The 27,122-nt window shown below is 41.8% G+C and overlaps 1 protein-coding gene across 3 annotated transcripts in view; it reads right to left on the bottom strand.

Moving 5' to 3' along the window:
* Positions 1-27,122, bottom strand: part of NBAS (NBAS subunit of NRZ tethering complex) — a 339,328-nt gene that overhangs the window by 120,571 nt on the left and 191,635 nt on the right. For all 3 annotated transcript variants that reach the window (XM_047852270.1, XM_047852271.1, XM_047852272.1), the window contains exons 36-38: positions 9,199-9,363; positions 6,017-6,130; positions 5,572-5,695 (exon numbers count right to left, since the gene is read on the bottom strand). In XM_047852270.1, the coding sequence (XP_047708226.1) occupies positions 5,572-5,695; positions 6,017-6,130; positions 9,199-9,363 (403 nt within the window). The remainder of the gene's footprint in view (positions 1-5,571; positions 5,696-6,016; positions 6,131-9,198; positions 9,364-27,122) is intronic.

Raw genomic sequence — 27,122 nt, 5'->3', positions numbered from 1 at the left:
CAGCTCTCCTCAAATGACCCTCCTCCGTGTCCACGTCACCAGATCGCCTTCTCCTCGACCGCTGACTGTGGGAATTCAGTTAGACTATTTCATCCCTACCTGTCAACTCCACTTCACAATCTCTACCCAGGAGAACTCAGCCGTGTTCTTCATTTCAGCTGAGACCTCAGTACTTTCCTAATCTTTATCTCTAGAGCCCTGATCCGTTTCCTACGACTTATATTACCGACCGGTTACTGTGACACTGCCACTCAAATATCCCCCCACGTTACTAATTCTCTCCTCGGTATCATTCATATTTCTGAAAAGGGTGCACTATTCTTCCCGTTAGCAAAACACAAAATCCCAGAGTCATCCTGGACTTCACCCTCTCCCCTGCTTCCAACCGTCAGCCACCCAAGCAGGCTGATTCATTTCCCAAGAACTCATTCCCACAGACTTTCTACTTCCACTGCCACACACTCTCCTTTAAAAACTGGAATCTTTCAACCCTACTTGATGCCTTCCAATCCATTCCAATCCATTTTAAAACCGTACTTTCATACTAACTTCCTGTTATTTTTCATCAAGCATTAAGTCTCAACAGCTTAAAACACACATATACACAAACGCAATGCAGATATGCAGCTCTTCAATGGTTTCCCATTTCCTGAAGAATGAAAATTAAATTTTATTTGATGTTCAAGGTCTCGATAAATATGGGCCAACCTTAATTTACAGTTTTAACTGGTATTATCCCTGTCCTACACACCAGCTAAATTAGTCTGAATCTCTAATGATTTATATGCCAACTCTCTGCCTGCATTCATGCCATTTCTTTACCCAGCAATAATTATTAGTAGTATAAAACAAAAATACCTATAATTTTTAAAATATCTGCTCCAACAAGCCAGATATGAGAAAGATGCTTTGCATGAATTAGCCCTAATTCTTTTTGCATCACAAAAACCCCCCAAAGGAGACAGTGTTATCTTGCTTTCTACACAGGCTTGGAAAGCTAATGTAAATCACCTACACTCAGAAAAGTAGCTAATTTGTAAAGACAGTGTTGTGAACAAACTGTCTGTGCTCCCTTGAAATTTATTTGTTGAAACCGCAATCCCTAGTGTGACGGTATTTGGAGATGGGGCCTCGGGATGGTAATTAGGGTTACATGAAGTCACGCCTCTGGGCATTAAAACCTTCTAGGCAGCATGGAGACTCCAGGACTTCTGCAAAGTGAAAATCAAACCCCACATACAGGAAGCTGCTCAGTCTTTGAATCTGAAGCCACTGAAGAACATTCGACAAAATTATCAGTGAGGATGTGAAGTAGACTGATCCCAAAAGGTCTCACTGGGATTCACCAGGTGTCATGATGACTACAGGCTGAGTTGGCGTGATTTTACTGTACCATTAAGGTATATGGGGGGCGGTGGGGGGGGAAGCCTGCCTTACATTTAAAAGTGTATATGAATTTAATTTGCAATGCTGGCTCTAAAATCTTGAATATAATGCATTTTCTAAACAAGTTATACAGTCAAAATCAGATGAAATCTATGCATAAGCCTCCAAGCACTAATTCTGTGCAAACTAAGTGCCTCTGGAAAGCACTCTATGATAAATTTAATTCCAGAACTAAATTCACATAGGAGAGCTGCCCATATTATTGATTTGGAAATCATTAGCCATTAAATCATTCATTTAGCTAAATAAATAATGATCAATTTTCTTCAGCTAGTCTCCATAAAAACCTTTTCATCAACTTTATTAAAAAATTCTGAAAAGCCAGATCATATTGGGAAGTTTAATTTGTATTATGACCTATTTCTGAACCAAAGTTAGAAGTCATATTATCACAATTTCTATTTTGGGTCAGTTAGCCTATATCAGTCTTCAAATCTGCTGAGTTTCTGACAAATATTTGATTTTATAAAGTACCCAAAGACACCTACCTCAGATAAAATAGCATTATCAAGGGATGTCAAATGTTGACAGTGCTTATGAACATGCATCATAAGTTGCATCCCCAAATATAAACTAAAGAGATTATTAAAATCACCTCTACATTTTAAAAATAATTCCATTTTTAATATATACAAGCATTCTGAAATCTTTTTCCCACTCAACTGAATAATATTGGGGAAAAAATTTTAATACTTCAACGCACTTGGATTCTTTCCCTTGGTGGAGTAGTAAAATCTGAGCGTCAGAAAAGATAATTTGATGAAACACCAGGACACACACACACACACACACACACAAAAACCACATGCAGTCCCACTAAAATCTCACAGACACTACTAAGAACAGCGCACACGCCCCTGGGAAGTTAGAGTCGGATTCGCCAAGAGCGTGGCCTCAATTCCTGTCCCAGCAACTGACGCACACACGGTGCTCACTCTTGTCACCGTGGAGACGCTGATTTCACGTCTGCCATATGGAAAACCTGAGCAGGCCTGTACACCTTAGAAACAGATAGGACACGCAGGGTTTGACCCCCAATGGGAAGAGAACAGACACAGATATAACAGGTATCGATGGCATTCTCTGGATTGCCAGGTGAGAGGTTTACAAAGCAAGTGTGTTGGTTTGAAGAACAGACACGTGATGGGTAGGGAGATGCTAGCGTGTTAAGTGAAACTTCCAAAGGGTCTTCACCATGGCTTCCCAAGTGAATTGCCTTAGGAACTCTAAAAATATTTCATGCATGGGCTGCACTTCAGACGTTCTGAAATACAAGGTCTGTAGTGGATCCCAGGCATCAGCACTTCTTAAAAATTTTTCCAAGGGGCTCTAATGCGAAACAACTCCCCCTGCTCTTTTGATCTACGTTGCCCTTCTTCATCCTTCAAATCCCAGGTCAAGTATCACCAGCTTGGAAGCCTCTTCAGGCCACCTTTCCACGTGGCTGTCACATGTCTATAATCCCAACACCTCTTGCGTCTGCTCTCATAGCCCTTATCACACACAAATGTGTCTGTCTTGTCTCCTCACCTGGACAGTAAGCCCTTGGAGGACAAGACCAGGTCTTCTGTGACTTTATATTCCAAGTACGGGGACAATGCCGAGCACACAGGTGGCTCAAGGACCACTCCTTCAGTGAGTAAAGGACGTATGGTGAGAAAAGGCACTGGAAGGGGTCCCCTGGTCCATCATCAGGCACGTGTCCTCTGCTCCACACAGCGCCTGAAGAAAGTCTCTCTAACCTGCTTCATGTTTCAAGATCACTTGAATGTCCCATCATTTAGTTACCAAGTGCAGCAGAGATGGTCAAGTACTCTCAAGACCCTATGAAAAGGGGAGGCCTACTAACCCAGAAATCTGCACCTCATGAGGAACTTTCACTTTCTCAAAAAAAAAAAAAAAAGAACACAGCTCTGGAAAATAGCAGAAGCCTTAAATACACTGAGAAATCAGTCTGAGACGGGATGCTTGCTCTAAGAAGGCATCTGCAGGTTGGACAATGTGATGCCACTGTTTTGCCTTTGGGCGAAGCATGCCTTTTGTATGACAGATACTCTCATCAGCACATATATGTATGATGCAAGCTAAGCAAAACACTGTATCAATCCATGTTTCCAAACTTCCCGGTTATGATTTTAGTCCATTATTATGCCAATCAATGGGTGATACACTTCGACATCCAACCCACTATTTTCCTAAGGTCTTAGATTCTATCTGTGCAAAGCAGCTCAATAACCATTCATACTTTGATCCACAAGCAAACAATTACAGAGAATTTATCCAGAAACAGGTCTGAGGAACAAATGGGTGAAACAGAGGACACTTCCTACTCCTCTGGTATCCCTGCAGAACATGAGTATGGACAGGTCACATGTGATAAGATGAAAAAGGTCACGTGTGATAAGATGAAAAAGGAACAAACAGTGATTCCATTTTGAGATGCTTTTACTCTTCAGGACAATTTTTTCTCCTGCAAACTCCACCCTGCAAAAAATGGTATCTTCGACATATTAACAAATTTTGAACAGAAAATATCAAACTAGGTGACACTGGCATGTTTTTGTTCGTTGCTGTTATTATTTTTGATTCAAGGTCTAATGCAGTCCCCTGCAGAGGCTGGTAAAATGGGGAGAATACTACCCACGGCAACGATCAACGCTGAATCTGAACTCAGTTCAACCAACCACTGGCTGCGTAACTTAAAACAAACAAAACAAAAATAAAAACAAAACTATTCTTATCTCCGAGACATGCTTCTTTACACTGTAAAATACGACTGATGGTAACTATCAGGTGGTCTGGTATTCAGATTAAATAAAATACTGTACTAATAGCATTTGATACGGGGCTTCTCTTGCAGCAGGCAAAGCAAATGCCGCCTACCAATAAACGTCTATGGAACTGAAAAAAAATACTTAAAAGACAATCAAAAAAAGAAAAGCAAGCAGTAATAAAGAATAATTAAAAGGGGAAACAGCAATGTAACTACACTCTTCATGTATATTCAGCATTCTTTCTAAGACGTGCCATGAATTTAATAACAGCTTTTTGGAGAAAAGCAAACAAACAAAAACGTACTCATCGATTGTGAGACACCCTGATTTCAGAAATAAGAGGTAAAAAAAAAAAAAAAACATACATTCAGAACTGAAGGAAAAAGGTATACTTAATAAAAACCTCTAGTATTCAAGAGGCCCACACAGTAGATAGAAAAGTGGTATTTGTTCCCCCTCTTTCCAACTACATATAAATACTGATTGAAAGAAAGATTATCCAAAAATGAGTGACAAGAACAGGATTCTGGGAAAACAGCAGTTCTATTCCACATACACATTTTCCCCAATTTTATCCCATACATCGATGTGCTCAGTTAAGACAGCATCATCCAGATTTACTGGTGGTGAGAGACAGTCAGAAATATGTAAGTGGCAGGTGTGGATAGGTCTGCCAAGGACACAATGTTTTGCCCTCCCTCCTCTTTTCTTCTTACTGATGCCTGGAATATAGACAAGATGGCCGGAACTCCGGCAGCCTTTAAATCATGAGGTATTCACTATGGATGACAGAGCAGAGAGACAGGGAAATGAAAGAAAACAGTTGAGGCAACTATCCTGGAACCTTAAAAAGAAGTAAGGAGATGAAAGAGAAAAAAACACACAAATGGTAAGATGCCATTGGTGAACTTGCGTACACTGAATTCTTTTCAAAAAATTCTACATGGAAAGATATGCTGCCACACAGAAAATTCTTAAATGAAATACACATCTACGTTCTGTGAAGCAAATACTTCAGAGTTCTTAATTAACACATAAAATCGGAAAGCATCGAATATTTATTGAGCACTTTATACCATTCACTGTAACAATCACTTCACATAATTAGAAACTTAAATACAGGAATCCTATCATCCTTATCCTTTTAAATCCTCAGTAAGTATCCAGAAAACGGAAGGTACTCAATAAATGTTTTAAATAAGTGAATGGTGGTGTCAGGTTAAGCTATTCAAAACTACTGAAAACTTATATTCTTGTTTTTCCCAACTTCCATTCACTCATATAGTTTTTCACTTATGGATCTCCTAGTAAGACTTACACACAGTCAAGGAGCTGGAACTTTCTTTCATACCTTCTGTTGTTGGAAATACCTCCTCCCCTTCAGTTTTCGTCTCAGCCAGTTTTCCAGTTCTTAGCAATACTTCTGCAAAGCTTTCTACTGGAACGTGCTGATACGGGTCACAGGTCACTGCAGACTAGACAGAAGCGGTTACACCATTTAGTAGGATGTCTTTTCTTCTATGAAGATGTTCTAAGAACAGAATCATAGGCTTTTATATCTTCTGATGATGCGAATTATAACTTCTCACTTACTAAAGCACATTATTTTATGTAAAGTTTCAAACAGATTTTAATCTCACAATATGGCATAATAGACACAAGTCATATAAAACCAGTGAATAACATGAGTACGAAGCCAAAGATGTACATTTTCCACAATATTTTAGGGTTTTTTTACTGAAATGCCCACAAGAGCATGACAGTTGAGCCTACATTCTTAGGCGCACTGTCCTTACCTCTGTGACAAAGGGATCGGAGAGGACAGATTCATAAAACGGATGGTAGCCTTGTCTTTCTAGCCCTTCATTGGCTATGGTTCCCATTGGATAAGCACCGCCAAACTCTCGCCCCTAAATAGAACAAAGTGAAGAACAGTGGGTAAGAAGAAAGGCCCTGGGGGTGGGGGGAGAAGGGAAGCAGGGGTGACTTCAGGAGAAACTGACCCACGTGCAGTGTGTTAGAGCTACAGACAGTGTCACAGCGACACAGACACCCAGCAGAGGACGTAGGAGTGACAGCTGCCCTCTAAGCGGCGTTTCTACCTGACCCTGCAGCGCCTCTGGATTCTCCGGTCACTTTGACATCAGGGAATCAGAAACAAAGAAGCAATCAGTGTTCGACTCACGGCAAGGTCTCTAGCCTAGAGTCAGAATAACCTTCCTCAAACATCACTTGGTACACATAGCTCCCTTGCCCAGCTTTGAACAATACCAACAGGCGGCAGCATCAAGTCTAAACCATGTAAAATAACACTTAAAGTTCCTGGAGGTTAGTTAGCATCATTAGTTAACATCGAAGGCTAATTCTTCCCTCCAACCAGCCGATCTACTACACACATCGTACCAGCTCCTAGGCCTTTCTTCCACTAGGAGCGGCCTGTCCATTGCTGACTGCCTTGTTAACCCCCCCCCCCACCCCCCTGCTTGCAGGCCTGCCTCATACCTCACCGCTGAAACCCTCCCAGCTGGACACTGGAAGGAAGTGCGCCCGTCACGTCCCCGCTCATGTCCCCGCTACCCCACACCCCAACGTGTGCCAACCATGACCTTGGGCAGCAGCAAAGGCCCTTCTGTACATGACGATGACAACTACAATGGACACTTACCAAAAATGATCCAGTATCAGGCACAGGGCTAAACATTTCATCTGAGACACATACCCCCAAAAGGTCCACGAGGGGAGACAGAAAAGTGACCAAAATCATAACCCCAGTGATACACACCACGATAGGAGATGCAGGGCCGTCCCCCAAAGTCAAGCACTCTCCATCGCAGTCAGTGGTAAGGACATCTACCCAACCGTCTCGGCCAGGTCATCCTCGGTTCTCCCCTTTCCCGCAGAGTCCACACCCAGACCACCCACAGGTCCACAAAACGCATCTCTCACTTCCTCCCTGGCTCTCCAGTCACCCCAGCACTACCTCTCGCCTGGAGCCTCTTTGCTCCTACTCCTGACTCACCCGGCCAGCTCTCTACACAGCACTCAGATGACCTTAAATGAAGGTGGATCACACGACAGCATTGCCTGCACTCCACACCAGTTCCCTGTCCTACTCAGAATAAGACCTGTGGACCCCACCAGTGTCTCTACAAGGCTCTGGACACCAGCTCCTTCCTCTCATCTCCTACCGTTCTTCCTGCTGCTCACTCTGTTCATACTACACAGGCCTCCTTTCTGTTCTACAAGGATGTCAAGCACCTTCCTCCAAAAAGGGCTCTGCATGTGCTCTATGTGGCTCAGTCAGGCTTCTGCTGAGAGTGCGTCCTGGGAACCCCACCTTCTATCCACGTCGGACATCAGAACTTCTCTCTCCCCAATACGGATCCTTCTCCCGCCACCTTGCAGAAGCCTCCTCACCGTCCGCATGACTGCCTACCGCTACATTACTGCACAATTACTTTATTGGCGGGTCTGTGTGCAGGCTCTGCCAGGCGAAGGGCTTGCCGCCCTGCTCCCGATCACTAGCTTGGGCTCTGGCACAACGAAGACGCCTGAAGAGTAGTTGGACAGCAAATAAACTGAACGCTACACCCAGAGAGCATCTGGGGTGACCTGGTAAACAGCATGTTTCTCTTTCCTCTGAGCTTTCCGGAGAGCCCAAGGACTGCAGGGTGAGAACGCACGGAAGTCAGCAGAGGAGCAGTGGGTTTCATGTGTCACGGAGAGCACAATCGCTCAACCGCTTGTCCTGACCTCGACTTCCAGAATGGGTGAAAGAGGCTGGTACGCTGCTCTCTTTACCCAGAGCACCTACTAGAAACTGAATGTTCGTGTCACCTGCTGAAATTCACATGTTGAAATTCTAAGCCCCAACATGACAATTAAGAGGTGGGTGGGGCTTCTGGGTATATATACATGATGAAATATTACTCAGCCATAAAAATGAATGAGATCTTGTCATTTGTGTTGACATGGATAGACTTAGAGGGTATTATGCTAAGTAAGAAAGACAAATAAAATATGATTGCACTTACATGTGGAATCTAAAAAACGAAGTAGCAAACCAAAAGAAAAAAATAAAAAGGCATAAACAGACCCATAAATAAGAGAACCGGTGGGGGCCAGAGGGGAGGGGGTGGGGGATAGGCAAAATGGGCGAAGGGGAGTGGGAGGTACAGGCTTCCAGTTACAGAATGGGTAAGTCACAGGTAGGGAAGGTACAGCATAGGGAACATGGCCAAGGCCACTGTAAGAGTGTGGTATGGTGACAGATGGCAGCTATGTTTGTGGTGAGTACAGGATAGCGTATAGAGTTGTCAAATCACTATGTCATACCCCGAAAAAAATAAGAGTTGGGACCTTGCAGAGGTGGTCAGCTCTGGGAAATGGAGTCCTCATGAATGGGACAGACCAGACCTCTTATAAAAGAGGCTCCAGAGAGCTCCCTCACCCCTCCCACCATGTGAGAACATAGCAAGCAGACCCCCGCAGACACTGAATCTTCCGGAGCTTTGATCTCAGACTTCCCAGTCTCTAGAACCATGAGGAAGAAATGGTTGTTGTTACGCCCCCCAGTATGTGGTTTTACTGTTATAGCAGCCCAACCACCTCAGCCTTCCTGCCAGCTTCTAGCGCTTTTTCATGACTACTGGCCCACAGAAATACAGCAAAAACAAGTAAGCATTGATGGAATCATTTTCCTTTTCATCCCCCTAAATTCTAATTCTGACATCTAATCACACCTAAATCTGTAGCAGTGTCTTTTGCAAGACCCTACAAAATTCTATAAAATAAATGCCACATTCTATAAAATAAATTACTCTTCCCCTGGATGATGGGAGGCTTAGATTTCTTAACGCATTATTTTAAGGATCTAGAGAAGAGAAAGCTGTAACAACATGAACACAACTGAAAGCCAGTGCTGAGGGACTGACACAAGCCACACAATGGGTCTTCAGAAAAAAGAGGCATCGCTTACTTGAAGTGGCCGAAGGTAAGTTAAAGACTTCTTCCACCACTGCCCATCACTCACGGCCTGCAGCACGGCCTTGGTGGTAGTTGTGGTGCTGGACAGGACTTTCATGGTGGCCGCGGTGCCCCAGTGGAACAGGTCTGTGTTGCTGCCAGGAACGCTGGCTTCACCCTAGTTAGAAAAGAAAATGGCAAGATCAAAAATGTAGGCTGTCACTGTCGTAGGAACAGAGGGTGATCATGAGGTTACTGACAATTATCAGACACAAAGATACATTGTAAAATCCACCTGTGGGGCACCTGCATGGCTCAGTCGGGTTGGGCGTCCGACTCTTATTTTTGGCTCAGGTCATGATCTCACAGTTTTGTGGGTTCTAGCCCCGTGTCGGGCTCTGTGCTGACAGCAGGGAGCCTGCCTGGGATTCATTCTCTCTCTTTCTCTCTCTCTGTGCCCTTCTCCCACTCATGCTGTCTCTCAAAATAAATAAACTTAAAAAAAATAAAAATAAAAAATAAAATCCATCTTGGCTAGCAACAAAAAAACGGGAAATGAAGCATTATTGGTATATCGTACCTCCTTGGAGCACTTACAAAAGAAAATTTGGTAAAGGAAAAACCATCATGATGCATTGTCAAAGAATCCCCTTCAGAAACGTTTATAAAGCAAATAACGGGTTCTTGATTTTTTACCAATCTAATATCCTACAAAGACAAACTCCCATTTATTTCTTAGACATTCTGAAATATTTGTTATTTAGGTTAATTATGAAATAAATTATTCATTTGAACAATGCTACTATGACCCAGACAAAGGGAGAGAATTCAGAGGGCCCATCTATACACGTTGAAAGGTATTTTGTTTTTCATCTAAACAACTTGATGATTAATAGTGTTTAAAAGGTTTATAACATGAAACTTCCTGCCAATCTTGAAGCAATCAAGCGAAAATTCTGACTCCCCATTTACTCACCTGAGAGATTCCATGTGGAGAAAAATGCTAATATATTAACTTCATTTTAAATGGAAATGACAACAATCACATCTGCTTCTGATCAAAGAAAAACATTACTTGTTCTATAAAAACCAAGTTCTTGGTTTAGTGTTAATCTACTTCCGCTTATTTTAAGTTTCCCATTTAATAGAAAGCAAAAATTGAGGCCTAGTCCCACTATTTCAATAGCCTTCTTAATACTAATAGAAGGAGAGTTTAGTTTGGCTATTTAGATCCATATCACAGCACAAGCAATAAAAAATGTAAACTATGTAATCAGTCAGTAGTCTCCAGGGCATTATCACACCACAAATAATGCACCATTGCAGACTATCCGGCCAGTTGCCCTTTATGGTAAGTAGCATTAAAGACCCCCAAAGATGTCCGTGTCCCAATCCCTGGAACCTGGGAATACACTGCATTTCATGGCAAAGGGACTCTGCAGATATGATTAAGGACACTGACCCTGAAGTAAAGATTATCCAAAATTATTGGTCCTTTAAACGAGGCTTTAATCACACGAGACTTTAAACAGAGAAGCTTTCTCAGTTAGGGTCAGAGAGAGGGTGTCCGGGACATGCCATGGGGGAAGAGGCAAAGAGAAACCTGAGGCATTGGAGACTCAACCCATCGTCGCTGGCTTTGAAGATGGAGAAAGCGACCACAAGCCCAGGCATGTGAGCGGCATCTAGAAGCTGCAAACAGCTCTGAGGTGACAGCCAGCAAGGCTACAGGGACCTCCGTCCTATGACCACAAGGAATCGACTTCTGCCAACATTATGAGTGAGCGTGGAAACAGATCCTCCTTTGAGGCTCGAGAAGAGCACAGCCCTGTGTGCACCATGATCTTGGCCATGTGAGACTAAAGAGAGACCCATAAAAGTCTGCCAGATGTCTGTCCTGGGGGAATTAGAAGATAATTTATTTGCATTGTTTTTAAGTGGCTGAATTTGTGGTAATATGTTATAGCAGCAATAGAAAACAAATACATCATGTTAGGATACTTAATTTCTAGAAAACTTTGTGAACTTTACTCTTACTTCCAAAAGGAAATGAATTTAAGCTTTACTAACCAATGCTTACAACTTAACTTATCCAGTTTTTGTTTAAGGCTTCTGGTAAGATTCTCTAAACTGTGCTTTTAACATGAAAAAAGTTGTGTCCCAACACTAGAAGAAATGGTAATTAGGTGACAGAGTAGTGGTGTTAGCTAAGCTATAATGGCAACCATACTGCAATATAAATATGCCAAATTAATAACCTTATGCTAAAACAATGTTTTATGTCAAATATATCTCAATTTTTAAAAAGTTTTAAAAACTGTTTCTTGGGGGCTCTTTGGACACTGAGAAAAGTATAAAATACCAACTCAATGTAATCATTGTCATTTGATTATAAAAACAACATAAACACTGGATGTAAATATGGAAAAAAATCACATTAAGTTGCTTGTATACTTATAAGAGCAACAATGTTAAAAATAACTGAGGTTTAGGTGCCAGTAAAACACAATACCTCTCCTGGGTTTCAGATCATCTCAGATACTGCAGCTTGGTTCACTGAATGCCATTCTGCCCCTACAAACTGTCCTACTACTGTTACAAGTTGATACGTTAAAGACTACATCTCTCAGACTCCCTATATTGGCATTCCACACATAATCTAGTTCTCCTCTCGTAAATGCACCTGCTGCATGGAATTTGGGAGGCGGAACTCTAGTAGAGACCACACCTCTGTTACTTCTGCCTTCTGCTGCTTTCCTTCCTTCCTCCCTTCCTCCCTCCCTCCCTCCCTCCCTCCCTCCCATAGTCTTAGTTATTCTTCTACAACAGTGGTAATAGAAGCCCCAGTGCCCAGACTCTAGTTTTATGCGTGTAAAGGCTGGCTTGTATCCTGGTCATCAGTTACCACTGGAGCCAACTGATAAGGAGTGGCTTTCTGCTTTCGCAGCTTATTTATGGCAGATTGCAGCTCCCCTAGCAGGCAGGTTCTGTCATTTTTCTAGTAGTTGGTCTTAGAAACACATCTAAAGCCTGCTCCTCCAGTCCTCTCAGTGATTTTTAGTCCCAATCTCCATAAAGCCCCTAATTTTCCATTTAAAAAAAAAAAAAACTCATTCTGCTAAGAGCTAGAATATTTTCTGTAACCCACAACTGAATCTTGCATGATTTTTTAATTAAAAATATATAAGTAGGAATCAGAGAAATCAGCAATACTATCTTCATTCTGGAATAGAGAACATGGCTTAAATCCACTGTCATAATTAGGCTAAAATTTTTCTGCAAGTCTTGGAGTAAATTTTCCAAGGAGGAGTTGAGTCTACAGAGTAGACAAGCCTAACCAAAATCACCATGGCAGCTCAGAGGGAAACTGAGCAGAACGAATACCCAGAACTGCCTCAAACCAGTGCCGTCCAACCCATTAGCCATAGTCATGCGGGGCTATCGCACACTTGATACGTGGCTATTCCAAAATGAGATGTGCTGTAATGTACCACACTGGATTTCAAGGGCTTTGTACTAAAAATAACAAATAAATAACATAACCCTCATGTGCGTAACCTCAAGGAACAAAGATCAAAGCAGAATGCACCCTTTCTGTGGACAGGCATAAGCAGGAGGGAGCCCAGCTGGGGTGGGGTGGGGTGGGGGTACTAAGCCTTACATTTCCAGTTTCTTCTCTCAATTTCAGAAATCAGGACAATTACACACACCCCCTCTCCTTAGCATGTGTTGGACGGAGGAGGTGAAGAGCATGGAAGGAGAGATGATGAGAGACTTAAACTCATCATCCAAACCTCAAAGGACAAGGCAGGAAGTCCTATGTAGAAAAAACCAGACTTCTCCCTTCAAGAGTAATAATGATGGTAGCTTGCTATGTGCCAGCACTTTACAAAGTGCTTCATACATGTATTGGGCATAAGAACCAGAAGGAAATACACACACACACACACACACACACACACACACACACACAATAGCTTCAGTGGTAGCATTACTAGAATTCCTTTCTGTCCTTAATCTCTTCGCTATGTGAGGAGACAGCAGTGGAGGCTCATTTAGTCACCGCTTTGGTACCACAAACAGCTGGTTCATCAACGAAGAAAAATAAGCTGATTCCAGCTCCTGCCCTGCAGAGGCCCCTCTTTGCTAGTAAGGCCACAACCCCAGCCAAGGAGCATGTGATGTCACACAGTGGCAATGTTACCTCCAGCTCCTGTCCCGCATTTACAGGGTGTGGACTTAGTCCCCTGGTCCGCCTGTCATCGTGCATGTGACCCACCAAGTCCGGCCTAAGCACACCTCTCCGGGCTACCGAAAGCCCGTGTATACTCTGCTTCATTCTGTGTCTAAGATCCCCCCACTTGCCAACCGTGCGTGGAGAGGAGAGAGCTCTATGTGTCCCTGTGTGAATAACACTGCCAAGAATAGTTCTTCGCCAGAAATAAATCTCAGAAGGAATCTGAAGTATACATTGTCTCTATATAGATATAGGAGATACAGATATATATGTAAAACATACAGTAAGCAGCTTGATTTATTGGCTATATTTCTGAATTACTTAATATTTACAACTGGAAAAAAAACACAGAAGCAAATTAGAATTCATTCACTTACACGGCAGTTACTGCGTGACTCTCATTCGGTGTCACGCCCTACACCAGGCAATGAGGTGACAAAAACAGGGAAAACACAGTCTGTGCTCTCAAGCTGCTCAGAAACCAGGGAGGGAGGCAGACATGTGGACACAGCCCTGCAGTACAATCTCAGCCTCTAAAGTAGACAGACATCTACGGTGCCACGCGGCACGAAGAGAGGCCACACCTCCTCCGCCCAGAGGCGCAACCACAGAAGGCTTCACACAGAAGGTAGTATCTCATCGGGAAAGAATGTAGGCCCCCCCCACACCCCCCAAAGGAGGAAGAGAGACTTTCAGGCAGACTTACACAAGAACGAGAGCGTGAAATGAAACGACACAGCAAACTGGAGGAATCTTGATCAAGTCAGTGAAGGTGTGGACAGTGGCACGCGAGGGCAAGGGGCCGATCGATCACCAGCATGGAGGGACAGAGAAGGAGCTGGAGCGAGAACCCCGCTGACCAGGCCAAAGCACCCCCGCTGCCGGCCTGACAGACGGGAAGCCACTAAAACCGTTCACGCAAATGGGGTGGCAAACTCAGATCTGTGTTTTAGAAATATCATTCCAGGCACAAGAATCCAGTCAGGAGGTTGGTGTGTTAGTCCAAGCTTAAAATAATCACGGGCCGAATTAGGATCATGCTAGGAATATATGAGGTTGCCATAAGGGTATTTTGCCACCTGAATGCATATATTAAATTCAAATGTTTTTATTTCTAATTCTTCTCAAAGTGGAAAGGGCCTGAGGTAAGTCAGATAAGCAGAGAAATTCAAGGATTCTGACTCCAACTTTCTAAGAAATAAAGTACATGGTCACCAAGCTGGGTCTTAGTGAAGAGCAGAGAGAAAGAAGAAAAGAACAGACGTTAAGTCAGGAACCCAAGCAAACATTCATGGTTAGCTAAGCAAGGTTAGATGCAGTGGGGGAAAAACAATGAACAATGCAAGTTACTGAGAAAGAATGAAGACAGGACCAGGTTTGCAGAGAGGAATAAGAAAGATCAGGGGGCAGCTGGATGGCTCCATCCGCTGAGCATCTGACTTCAGTTCAGGTCATGATCTCAGGGTTCGTGGATTCGAGCCCCACATCAAACCCCACACTGGGCCCAGCACTGACGGTGCAGGGCTTGCTCGGGATTATTGCTCTCCCTCTCTCTCTGCCCCTCCCCCACTTGCGCTCTGTCTCTCTCAAACTTAGGAAAAAAAGATTATACACACACACACACACACACACACACACACACACACACACACATATATACATATTTTTTTTTTTTCTAGGAGTGATGTCTAATAGGAGTCTGGTTTATATTACATAAGAGACATGACGGCTACCATTTACTAAATGGTTCCTATGTGTCAGGTGCTGGTCAGGTGCTTCCTCTGGTCATTCCTGGGTTTTAGAATAACACTGCAAGATAGGTATGCGGAAGCCATATGATGCACAAGTAAAGTGCAGATGCTGTCCACACGCAACTGGCCTAGGGGTGTCTCCTCTTCCTGACCAGGTCGGGCTATCAAAACATGTGGTCCACTTGTTCTGCAGAGGGATGTGACACACGAGTAACATCACAAGCACACACGAATGTATTTGAGAGTACTTACTCTCCTGTGTCATGAAAATACGATCTCATTAAAGATGGTTTGAAAAATTCAAAAGGTTAGGGGGAAAAGAAGATAGTACTTAGTCACAGCATCGCAATACAAAGACAATACTGCCAGGATACAGTCTCTCTTCCTGTCTTTAATCCAGGCTTAGAGATCTTTCTTTAAAACCTTTTATCGAAGAAGAAGATACATTAAAAAATGTATGCACGCAAGCATACAGTTTGGTAAATTATAACACACTCATGCAATCAGCACTTAGACTAAGTCACAGACCATCACCAGGATCCCAGATGCCGCTTTTGAGATCACTTCTAGCCATCCCCGTGGCCGAGGTAGATGCTATTCTGACTTCTGGTAGTATAAATTAGTTTTGCCTATTTTTATACTTTATATGAGTGGAAGTGTGTCTTGGGGTCTGATTTCTATCATTCAACATAAATTCATCCATATTCTTGCAAGTAGTTGAAGATTGTCCGAATTGTTGTTAGTATAATATCGTTACACTGTTAATGTAACAGTGTTACATAGTGTGAACATATCAGAACTTACTTATCCTTTTTTTCTATTGATGAGTATTTGGATACTCTCCAGTTTGTAGCTAATACCAATAGTGCTGCCTTGAACATGCTAATAGTTATCTGTTGGTGAATATATGCATTTCTGGAAACAAATCTAGTAGGGGGATTACTAAAACATAGAGTATGCATATGTCCAGACGTAGTGAATAGTTCCAAACATTTATACTCTAACCAGCAATTACAACAGTCTGGTCACTCCACATCCATGCCAACATCTAGCATTACATGTCTATTTCCTTTTAGCGGTAGCACTGAGGATATAATAGTATCTCTTTGTGGTTTTAATTTGAATCTCTCTGATGACTAATGAAGTCGAACAGCTTTTAATAGATCCATTGGTCATCTGACCATCTTTTGTGCAGTGTCTGTTCAAGTGTTTTGCCTTTCTTCTGTTGGTTATCTGCCTTTCCCACTCACCTCTAGTTCTTCACACGTTCTGGACACACATCCTTATTACATGTACAAATTGTGAATATGTTTTACTACTTGGCAGATTATATTTTCATCGTCGTAATGTTGTCTTTTGATTAATAGAAGTTCTTAAATTTTACATTACTCTAATTTATCATTTTTTTCACTTTACGATTAGTATTTTTTGTATATTTAAGAAAGTGTTGCTTACTCCAAGCTCACAAAGATGTTCTTCTATATTTTTGTTGACCTGTAATATTTTTGCTGTAAGTAAAATCCTGTTAAGACAGTGTCCCGCCCTCTCTCCTATGCACCTGGAGCATTAGATGCATTCTTTCCATGCACTTACCATAAAATTTTGATAATCTCATTTTTTTTGTTTGCCTTCCCAACTAGACAGTAGCTTTTCAAAGGTAGGGGTTATGTTTCTTTACCACTATATCCTCAAAGCATGGGAAAATCCCTAACTTATAGTGTATATCTGTAGATATGTAGAAGTCTGGCTTTACTGCACTATTGAAATGTTTGAGGATACATTTTCTCAGGCCTAATATGTTGTGCCTATAGTAGCTAATGTTATTCAAACAAGACTTCATGCCACATTTCAAATCTTATTCACCTTTATAATCTTCTTAATTGAGAGGGTGTATTGAATGGTTAAACTGTCATCAACTAATCCAAGTACAGAATTAAAACTACAAACAAGGTAAGAAATAAACGGCACTTGAACAGAATGCAACTTCACTCGGAGGAAAATCAAGTCAACTGAAAGATACCAAAAAATACAGGCTATAAAACAATCATTCCATTTCATAAAATGAACCTAAACTTTACTTCTCTATTTCATACAGATAGGCTAACTTCAGACAGGACATTTAAGACATATGAAAATTAAAATCTTGTTCCAGAAGATAAATGAAATTGACATGCTCAGAAATGTATGAGATAAAAGGCTTGTAAGAGATTCCCTGATGAGAATTACAAAACAGAAAGTAAAATAAAAGGCTCATTTGGACCACAGAAGAAGCATCCAACTTGGGGACAGTCTACCAGAATTATACTCTACCTAGAATAATTAATGAGGAAAATAGTTTTCATTCAAATACATATAATGGGGGGGGGGGGGAGGCTGGGCAAAATTTACTCCTGAAACGATCACTACTGGCACTTTTTATATTCATAGTTGCACACTGTTAATTAACTTAGAATGTATAACAGCAGAAATAGATTAATCCCCCAAACCAAATCAACAACTGCCAGCATAAAATTTAACATGAAATCTCATTAACGTCAGTATGTTACACAGCTCAGAGGTTAACTTACAAAGCTCTAATAGTATCTCTCAAATTCTACACAGACACCATTACCGACCAGGTTCACGAGAACAAGAATAGTTCCACATCTCAAGTCTGGCTTACAGAGTCTTGTTGATCAAGGACTATAGTGAATAATCTATTTTGGAGTTGCTATCTCTGGTATCTGGTAACATAAGGGTTAGTTTCTGAGAAATCTGTTTGCCTCCTATAAACTGAGTTGGTGGTACACATAAAATAGGTAAGGATTACAAATAGCGCTCGAACTGAACTCATCCACCATCCCTTCCCTTCCAACAGATCTTTAGATGCTCCAAAGTTCTTCCCTGCACCCAACGCTTCCAGCAAATTTCACCCTGAACCTAAAATATTAAGAATATAGTCTTTATTATTACTGGTGATACTACTTTTAGAAGTGTCTGAGGGAAAAGAAAGAAAAAAGAAAAGAAAAGAAAAGAAAAGAAAAGAAAAGAAAAGAAGGAAACAAAGAAAAAAAGAAAGAAAGGAGAAGGAAAGAGAAGAAAGAAAAGAAAGGAAGGAAAGAAAAGAAAGAAAGAAAAGACAAAATAAAAAGAAAAGAAAAGACAGAATGAATCTGTCAGAAGCAGAAACAGAAAAATACCTCATGGAGCAAATCGCTCCAAGGTCTGACTCTGCTTCAGTTCATCTGCTAAGTAACAGGTCAGGTTATATAATTCAGATGTTTTCACCTTTGCGAATCATGAACCCCTACACAATTCCGATCAAAGCTGGAAGTCATTCCTCCAGAAAACAGAACGCACATGCTGTGCACACACAGGAACACACAAAGTCACATACACAACCCCCCCACACACACACACACAACACACACACACACACACACACACACACACACACACACACCCAAATACAGCACACTACTTCAGGGGCTTTGGGAATCAAACCCTTCTTGAATCTGCTGGCATTCCTGGACCAAGATTAAAAGACCTGTAGTTAGGAAAAATACAGGTATGTGAAATATATTTTTATTTTCTTTCAGCATGCCAAATTTTTAAATCTCTTTTGATTAAATAATTTGGGGTTCTAAATCCATCCGCAAAACAAATTTACGGAACATATACCTCTGGCATGCTTACTATGTTTAAGACCCAGTGCTAGGCAACAGGGTTACCACAATGATTAAGACATTGTCCCTGCTCTCAGGAACTCATAGTACATCAGGAAAGACAGGCAAACAGGAAATTTGCCTTATTTCACCAATGAACTGAGAACTTATCAAATTGGATCCCACTGGAATATTCCTCCCCTTATAATAAAAGAATTTATCCACACCCATCATATCCACATCTTAACCTTCCTCATTTATTTTCTTCACATATTCAACAAATATTTGGACATCAAATACAACAAGGACACTTGTAGTAGATACTGAAAACAGAGCAGTGAACAAAACATGACTCCTGCCACCCAGAGCTCCTCTTGTATTCCAAGAGGAGATAAGCCAAAGATAAATATAAAGCATGTCAGAGAGGTGTATCAGATAAATGACAGGAAAAGAGCTAGGAAGAAAAATAAAGCGGTATATTGGGAGTAGGGGGAACACTGTAATTGTGTATGCAGGGACCGGGTAAGCTCTCACTGAGCAGACATTTGAGCAGAGACCTGGAAGGAGCGAAGATAAGTCACTGAATATGTGAGAGAAAAACACAGCAAGGATAAGGACCAGAGGGAATGTTTAGAGAATGGAAAGAAGGGCAGTATGCCTGGAGTACAGTGGGCAAAGTCAGCGGGGGGTTAAGGAGAGAAGAGATCAAGTCAAACAGGTAGTAGGGAAGATAGATCACGGGTGTCCTCATAGGAGATCATAAAAGCTTAGCTTGTACTCCACGGAATGTGGCGCGATCTGACATATTTTTAAAGAATCACTCTGGCTGCCTTGTTGAGCACCAACTAGAGCAAGGAAAAGGGCCGAAAGAGGCGGACAAACAGAACACTACCGTAAAACTCTAGGTGAGACACGGCAATAACTTAACCAGGGTGGTAGCGGTGGTGATGGTAAAATATGGTCTAATTCCAAGTCCACTGGGAGAGTGGAGCCACCAGGCTTTCTTGACAGACTGCTTGCGTTACACAGGACAAAGAGAACTGAGGACGATGACAAGGTTTATGACCTAAACAACTAGAAAGACGGAGCTGCCATTTTTTGACATAGGAAAGAGCACAGAAGGAACACCGCTGGTAGCCGGGGTGAAGGGTGCGATGCTAAGATCAGTGGCTCACTTTTAACACGCTGAGATGCGATGCCTGTAAGAAAGGGAAGTACAGATGCCAGACTGGCAGTCGCGCACACAAGCCTGGAACGCAGAAGATCAGGGCTCAAGCTACACGTAGAGAATCATCCGCACAAAGTTGCACGATCACAGGTGCAATCATCTAGGGAATCGGCAGAGACAGAGACGAGATTAAAGACTGAGACCTGAGGTATCTAACATTTAGCTAGAGAAATGAGGAAGGACCAACAAACACGGTGAGAGTAAGTGGCCAATGAGGTATAAAGAAAACGAATAGACTGTCCCTGAAACAAGTACGTATCCGATGTTACTGATACGTCACATAAGATAAAGACAGACTTGACGCGTGAATTTACCAATAGGAGGTCACTGGTGACCCAAACACAAGCTGTTCTGAGGAAACAGTGAGGAGAAAAAGACGCATGGAGAGCACGCAAAAGACAACAGGAGAAAAAGATGTGGCCACTACTGGGTATAAAACCAAAGCGTGTACACAAAGCCCCTCAGCATGGTACAGATGAGCCCTGTGTTCAGATCACAAGGCCTCCTTAAAAGGAAAGGAAACTGTCAAATCCCCCAGATTTCACTGAAACTGAGACATGTTATTTGAAAAGTATCCTTTGCAAGTGAATTTAAATCCAAGTCTAGATTAAAAAGTAAAAAAAAAAAAAAAATAGGGGCGCCTGGGCGGCGCAGTCGGTTAAGCGTCCGACTTCAGCCAGGTCACGATCTCGCGGTCCGTGAGTTTGAGCCCCGCGTCAGGCTCTGGGCTGATGGCTCAGAGCCTGGAGCCTGTTTCCGATTCTGTGTCTCCCTCTCTCTCTGCCCCTCCCCGTTCATGCTCTGTCTCTCTCTGTCCCAAAAATAAATAAATGTTGAAAAAAAAAAAAAGTAAAAAAAAAAAAAAAAAGTAAAAAAAAAAAACCAAAGTATTCTTTGTTACTGAAAGAGTCAAAGAAACTTAAAGAAACGAAACAAATGTATTAGAAATGCGTGTACTGGGGCGCCTGGGTGGCGCAGTCGGTTAGGCGTCCGACTTCAGCCAGGTCACGATCTCGCGGTCTGTGAGTTCGAGCCCCGCGTCAGGCTCTGGGCTGATGGCTCAGAGCCTGGAGCCTGTTTCCGATTCTGTGTCTCCCTCTCTCTCTGCCCCTCCCCCGTTCATGCTCTGTCTCTCTCTGTCCCCCAAAAAATAAACATTGAAAAAAACAAAAAACAAAAAACAAAAAAAAAGAAATGCGTGTACTCTGTGAAGAAAGGGCAGGATGGAAGAAAGAAGAGAACCTGGAACATGAGTGGCAGAGCCCGGTGAGGAGGCAGCTAATCTAAGCCTCTCTGAGGAATGGAAATCTGTGGCCCCGATTCTCCGAGCCAATCAAAGTGACAGGATTCACAGTCCTGACCATCAAGCCGTGGACCGAGCGATCACAGTCTCCTACAAGCATGCCAATGGGCAGAACACGCCCTCCTTCGGTCAGACCTCAGTGAGAGAGGAAACACCACATGGTGAATGAAATGCAGGAGTCTTGTGAATCGTGCTGGCTCTGCATTATCATCCAGTTCGCGATGTCACAGATCACCATGAACTCAGTCTCACGTAAACACTCATTAGGCAATGTTATCAAAAAAAAAAAAAAAAAAGTGAATAAGGACCTACTCTGTTCCCAGTGATGTGCTGGTGTCACAACAGTAAAGAAAGCAATCAGCACTTAACAAAGTTATGGAGAATACATTATAAGAAGATAGGAAATTCTCTATCTCAGGAGCTCATTCCCACCACTTTATCCCAGAGCAATGCATGACTACACAAAATGTGCATGTAAAATGTTCACTGCGGCTCAGTCTAAAAGAGAGGAAAATCAAACATAATCTAAATGTTCAAAAACAAAGCAAAAGATAAATTTTTGTACATACATCAAATGACTGCTAACCTGCCATTATATAAATGGTCTGTATATAAGGAGAAGGGCAGCTATCTGTGACAAATAACATTACGTGGAAAAAAACAAGCTTTAAATTAATATGCAGGGGCACCTCGGTGGCTAACCGGTTAAGTGTCCAACTTCAGCTCAGGTCATGATCTCACGGTTTGTGAGTTCAAGTCCAGCCTCGGGCTCTGTGCTGACAGCTCAGAGCCTGGAGCCTGCTTCAAATTCTGTGTCTCCCTCTCTCTCTGCCCCACCCCTACTTACACTCTGTCTCTCTCTGTCTCCCCAGAATGGGTAAGCGTTAAAAAAATTTTTAATGTGGAATTAATATATGCAGTACGAATCCATTTTAAGTTTACAAAATAATAATTCTCCAGGAGATAGACAATAGCTATCCAGAAAATCTGTTCATATTCAGAAAAATTCTGGAAGATATATATAAACTTAAAAATGTTTACCTCTAAGCAGTAGGCTTCATGGTATGGGTAGAAAGAACTAAGAGAAGAAAGAGAACTTATATACTAATGTACTGCTGATTAAATTACTTCATAATTTATTATTTTTTTAATGTTTATTTATTTTTGATAGAGCCTGAGCAGGAGAGGGGCAGAGAGAGAGGGAGATACAGAATCCAAAGCAGGCTCCAGGCTCCCAGCTGTCTGCACAGAGCCCGATATGGGGCTTGAACCCACAAACCATGAGATCATGACCTGAGCTGAAGTTGGACACTTAACCAACTGAGTCACCCAGGCACCTCTATTTCATATTTTAAAAAGTAGAAAGGCCAAAGCTACCATAAATTTCCGTGTACTTATCAAAAGTTAACAAATGTTATTAATATTTTATCATAGATGTTTTACATTTCTTTTTTTTTTAACTTTCAGGAATAAAATATGCTAAATAGAGTCAGTTATCTGAACCCATGCCTCCTCTTAAATGGATTGCTAAAATAAAAGATTGTGTTATTTCTGTAATTAAGAAAGCCATTATGAATTCCAGTCAGGATGGAGCAGTGAACTCCTGTTGCAATGTGCTCGTGGTACTCCAGAATACTAAGGGTAATTAAAAACAAAAGTAGAAAGGCACTCACATTCAATGGAATTCAACATTTGGGGGCTCGGAACTGAGATGCTGACAGTGCCTGTGAAACGCTCCTCTCAAGGCAACTGTGAATCGAAAGGATCCCCTGTAAGAGGATCAGACCCACTGCCTGGGATTATGTATTTATATAAAATTGCAGGAATAAAGAGGCAGAGAACTAACAGGGCCCAAGTCCCTCGTTGGCTCCATGCCTGGATTCCTCAGATCCTCAACATTACAAGAGGTTGGGCGTCCCACGTCAAAAGGTATTAATAGGACATGACATGTTCTGGACTGAAGCACTAAGGGTACAGACTGAGGAAAACCACAAAACTCTATCCTTAGAGAAGGTCTAGGGAGATAAAAAGTAAACAGAATGGAATGACCCCCCCCCCCCCCCAATGAACTTGGAAACCAAAATTCTAAAACACATCGGGGGCGGGGGGGGGGGGTGGATAGTAAAGTGATAATTTTAACAAAAATCCATTCCAGATGAAACTCTTTCTTTTCAAACTTCAAAATATTAATGTCTTTGTGCATTCCAAATATGAAATGTAAAATCCTTGGCATGCCTGCATGGCTCTGTTAAGCATCGGACTTGGCTCAGGTCATGATCTCACACTTTGTGAGTTTGAGCCCCACGTGGAGCTCTGTGCTGACAGCTCAGAGCCTGGAGCCTGCTTTGGATTCGGTGTCTCCCTCTTTCTCTCTCTCTGCCCCTGCACTGCTCACACTCTGTCTCTCTCTCAAAAATAAACAAACATTTAAAAAAAATTTTAATTCTTTATGAAGGAATAAGCTATCATAAAACATAAAAGAAAACAAAACAAATACCATCTCAATGAACTAATTTTTGTGTATGTTAAGAAGCTCTAATTCACCTTTTCGTATATGAATATTCCTCAAGCCTACAGTTATTTCACACAAAAAGTGGATTATTACTTCCTTATCAATAAACACAGGAGCCACAACTATAAAAAAAAAAGCATAGGAATAAATGCCCACACTCTTGAGTTATGCGTCTATTTCTTAGATACAATACCACAGCACAAGCGATACAAGAGTACTACTGGTAGGCTGGACTTCAGCCACATTAGACATGTTTGCACTTTATGAAAATGAAAAAGTCAAGTCACACACAGAGAGAAAAACATTTTCAAATCACCTACTCAAGAAAGGATTTGTAGCCAGAATTTAAAAAAAACAAAACAAAACAACAAAACTCTTACACCTCAATAAGCAGCAGCACAAAAACAGATGTTCACGATCATTAGTTCTTTGGAAAGAGCATACCAAAATGATAACGAGATACCACACACATCCCCCCTAAGGATGGCTTTTGTCAAATCCAGGCAGGAACAAGCATTATGAGAATGTGGAGACACGGGGATCTGAACACTTCCTGGTGGGAAAGGAAAATGGTGCGGCCACTTTGGGAAGCAATCTGCCATTTCTTCAAAAGTTGAACACGTATATGCGTGCAATGTAGCAGTTCCTCTCCTATACACCTACATGAGAAATCGAAACCTATTTCTCTATTTCCATATTTTCCAGCAAATAGAAATAACCCACATGTCTATCACCTGGTGAATGGAAAAAGAAATGGTTTCCTAGGATACTGAAAGCCAACTGTCCTTTTGCTCACTTTTAGAGATTTCTAAACAGTCCTTTTATAAATTTGAAATCACTCTATGCTTAGCCCACGCCACAGTTATAAACATTAATTAGTCTAGTTGTATAAATCTATGGCCACTTAAAACGCTCATAACAAGTTTTCCCACAGTGAAAATGATTTTTTAATGGGAATCTTATATATAATCCATTTCCAAATCTAATTGGATTTATCTGGGGGGAAAACACCATTGGCTAAGTGATACAACTAATACTAGCTAAAAACAAACGTTAATATACTCTAAATGGCGAAATACTGCTACATCTAAAAAGCATAATAACCAACATTAATAAGAAACTGAAAAATTGTAATTTTGGTAGTTATTCACAAAATATGCATTCTGGTCTATTTATACACTAATATCTTGTTCATGGGGACAACAGCCAATATCTTCAAATCTGTAGGCTCTACTTGAACTAATGCAAATGCTACCGCATAGCAATTACATCTTTACTTTGCTTGGATATATAAATAAAAATTATTATTTTCACAACTGAGTAATGAAAGTCTTGAGCATTAAGCAGATTACATATATAGTCAGCTCTCATTTATGAGTTAGAATTTAGTGTGGTTATTATATCTACTGTTAATGTGTAACGCACAGCAACCTACAGCTGAGCACTGTATTTTAATCTAATAATAGTAGCTATAATATTCTGAAATGTGCTTCATGAATCAAAGCCATAATGTGTTCATTGAGGGTTTAGATTTGCACTTCATGAGATCTAGATTTTCTGCAACTTGCTGAGAAAGGACACACGAAGACAAGAAAGCTTTTTAAGGAGCTACAAAAAAAAAAAAAAAGAGAGAGAGAAAGATTTTAAAAAATAAATAAATAAAATAATCATTTTGGAAGAATCCCTTTTCCTTGCTAAGTAGAATGTGTAAAAGACTGCCGTGTAAAGGTGGTCTCCTTCATTCACTAAAGAGACTAATGGAGCAGGATGTGCCCACTTGTGGAGACACAGCATGTCCTTCTCCAAAGAAGCCACTAAAGGGCCAGGTTGACACTTTGTAATTTATTGAAGAAGGAGAAAATAGGAAACCCAACGTCACAAAGGCTTTTCATGGATTTTATAAAGGACGGGGATTCAGAATAAGCTTAGAGAGCTGAACTCAGCAGAAACACTTTGCAATTCTATACTGAACAGAGAAATCACACACCCCGTACGCTGGCCAAAACATAACAGATCTCAACAGCCACCACAGCACATACATATGAGTTAAATGGGAAATTCCTTTTATTTTAAGCTAAAATCTACTTTATAATTAGTTTTTACCACAGAATAACCCGTATGCAGACGGAGTTTCCAAGCGGGCTTTGTCGAACATTTCCTACGCATCCGCCATGTGACAACCCCGTTATGGACGGTGCAAAGATAAATGACCTACTTCCAGTGACCACGTAATACCAAAGCACACCACGTACATGCTGACACGATGATGTGAGAATGTGTGGGGGATACAGAAGCAACAGTAATTAGAGAACTCGAGGAAAACCTGACGAAGAAAATGATACTTCAGATGGGCTCAAAGCGTAAAAGAGATGACCAGAGCACAAGGCAAGAAGGGCAGCAGAGGCAGCCAGGGAAGTAACACCAAAGGTGTGACAGAGGCAACTCCGGAGAACGGTGGCAAGGTCAGTAGGACTGCAGCCCAGCGCATGTTTGGGAGGCGTGAAAAGAGACAAGGCGAGAGAGACAGACGGGAAGGTGGGAGATGTGGCTGAACCGCTGGAGAAGCACCAGAGGATCAAAAGATACAAAACTTGGGATAAAGAAGATCTCACTGAAAGTAGGTCTTCACCCGGACCCTGAAAGATGGCACAATTGGCCAACTTCCTCCTGATACACAGGACATTCGGTGACTGCTGGCCACAAGTGTTCTGAGTCCCATGGAGAAAACACCACAGAATTTAATGTGCTCTCACATCCAGTGAAAACAAACGGTAATCAGTACGACTACAAGTCAAAGCATGCCAAAGAAGAAACGTATCCACCACACTCCAGGCCCCTAGAAAACACTTCGGCTTCCATCCAGAGGGAGGAGTCCCACGACAAAAAAGTCCACCGTCTGCAGTGTTGACAGTGGCACACAATCCTCCACCCGGTGTCTAATCTTCTCCAACTGCGATACCTAATCTGGTAGCCAGTAGCCTCATGTGGCTATTTAAATTGAACTAAAATGAAATTAAATTTAAAATTTGATTCCTTCGGTGTGCTAGCCACATTTCAAGTACCCACGGCATATGTGGCTGGCGGCCATGGTGGGATACAGGACGTCTTCCTCACTGTGGAAAAATCTATTGGTGGATGCTGTCCTGAAGTCACCATCACAGGAAGAATAGGGGAAAACTCCCAAAGCACAAAAGGATCTCCCATTCTGAGATCCTCAGATCACTCGGCACTGAACTAGGGTTACACCGGTATATTCAATAGG

This window comes from Prionailurus viverrinus, chromosome A3 (assembly GCF_022837055.1).
Source record: "Prionailurus viverrinus isolate Anna chromosome A3, UM_Priviv_1.0, whole genome shotgun sequence".
NCBI classification, from domain to species: domain Eukaryota; kingdom Metazoa; phylum Chordata; class Mammalia; order Carnivora; family Felidae; genus Prionailurus; species Prionailurus viverrinus.
This window is presented reverse-complemented; position numbering and strand designations above follow the sequence as displayed.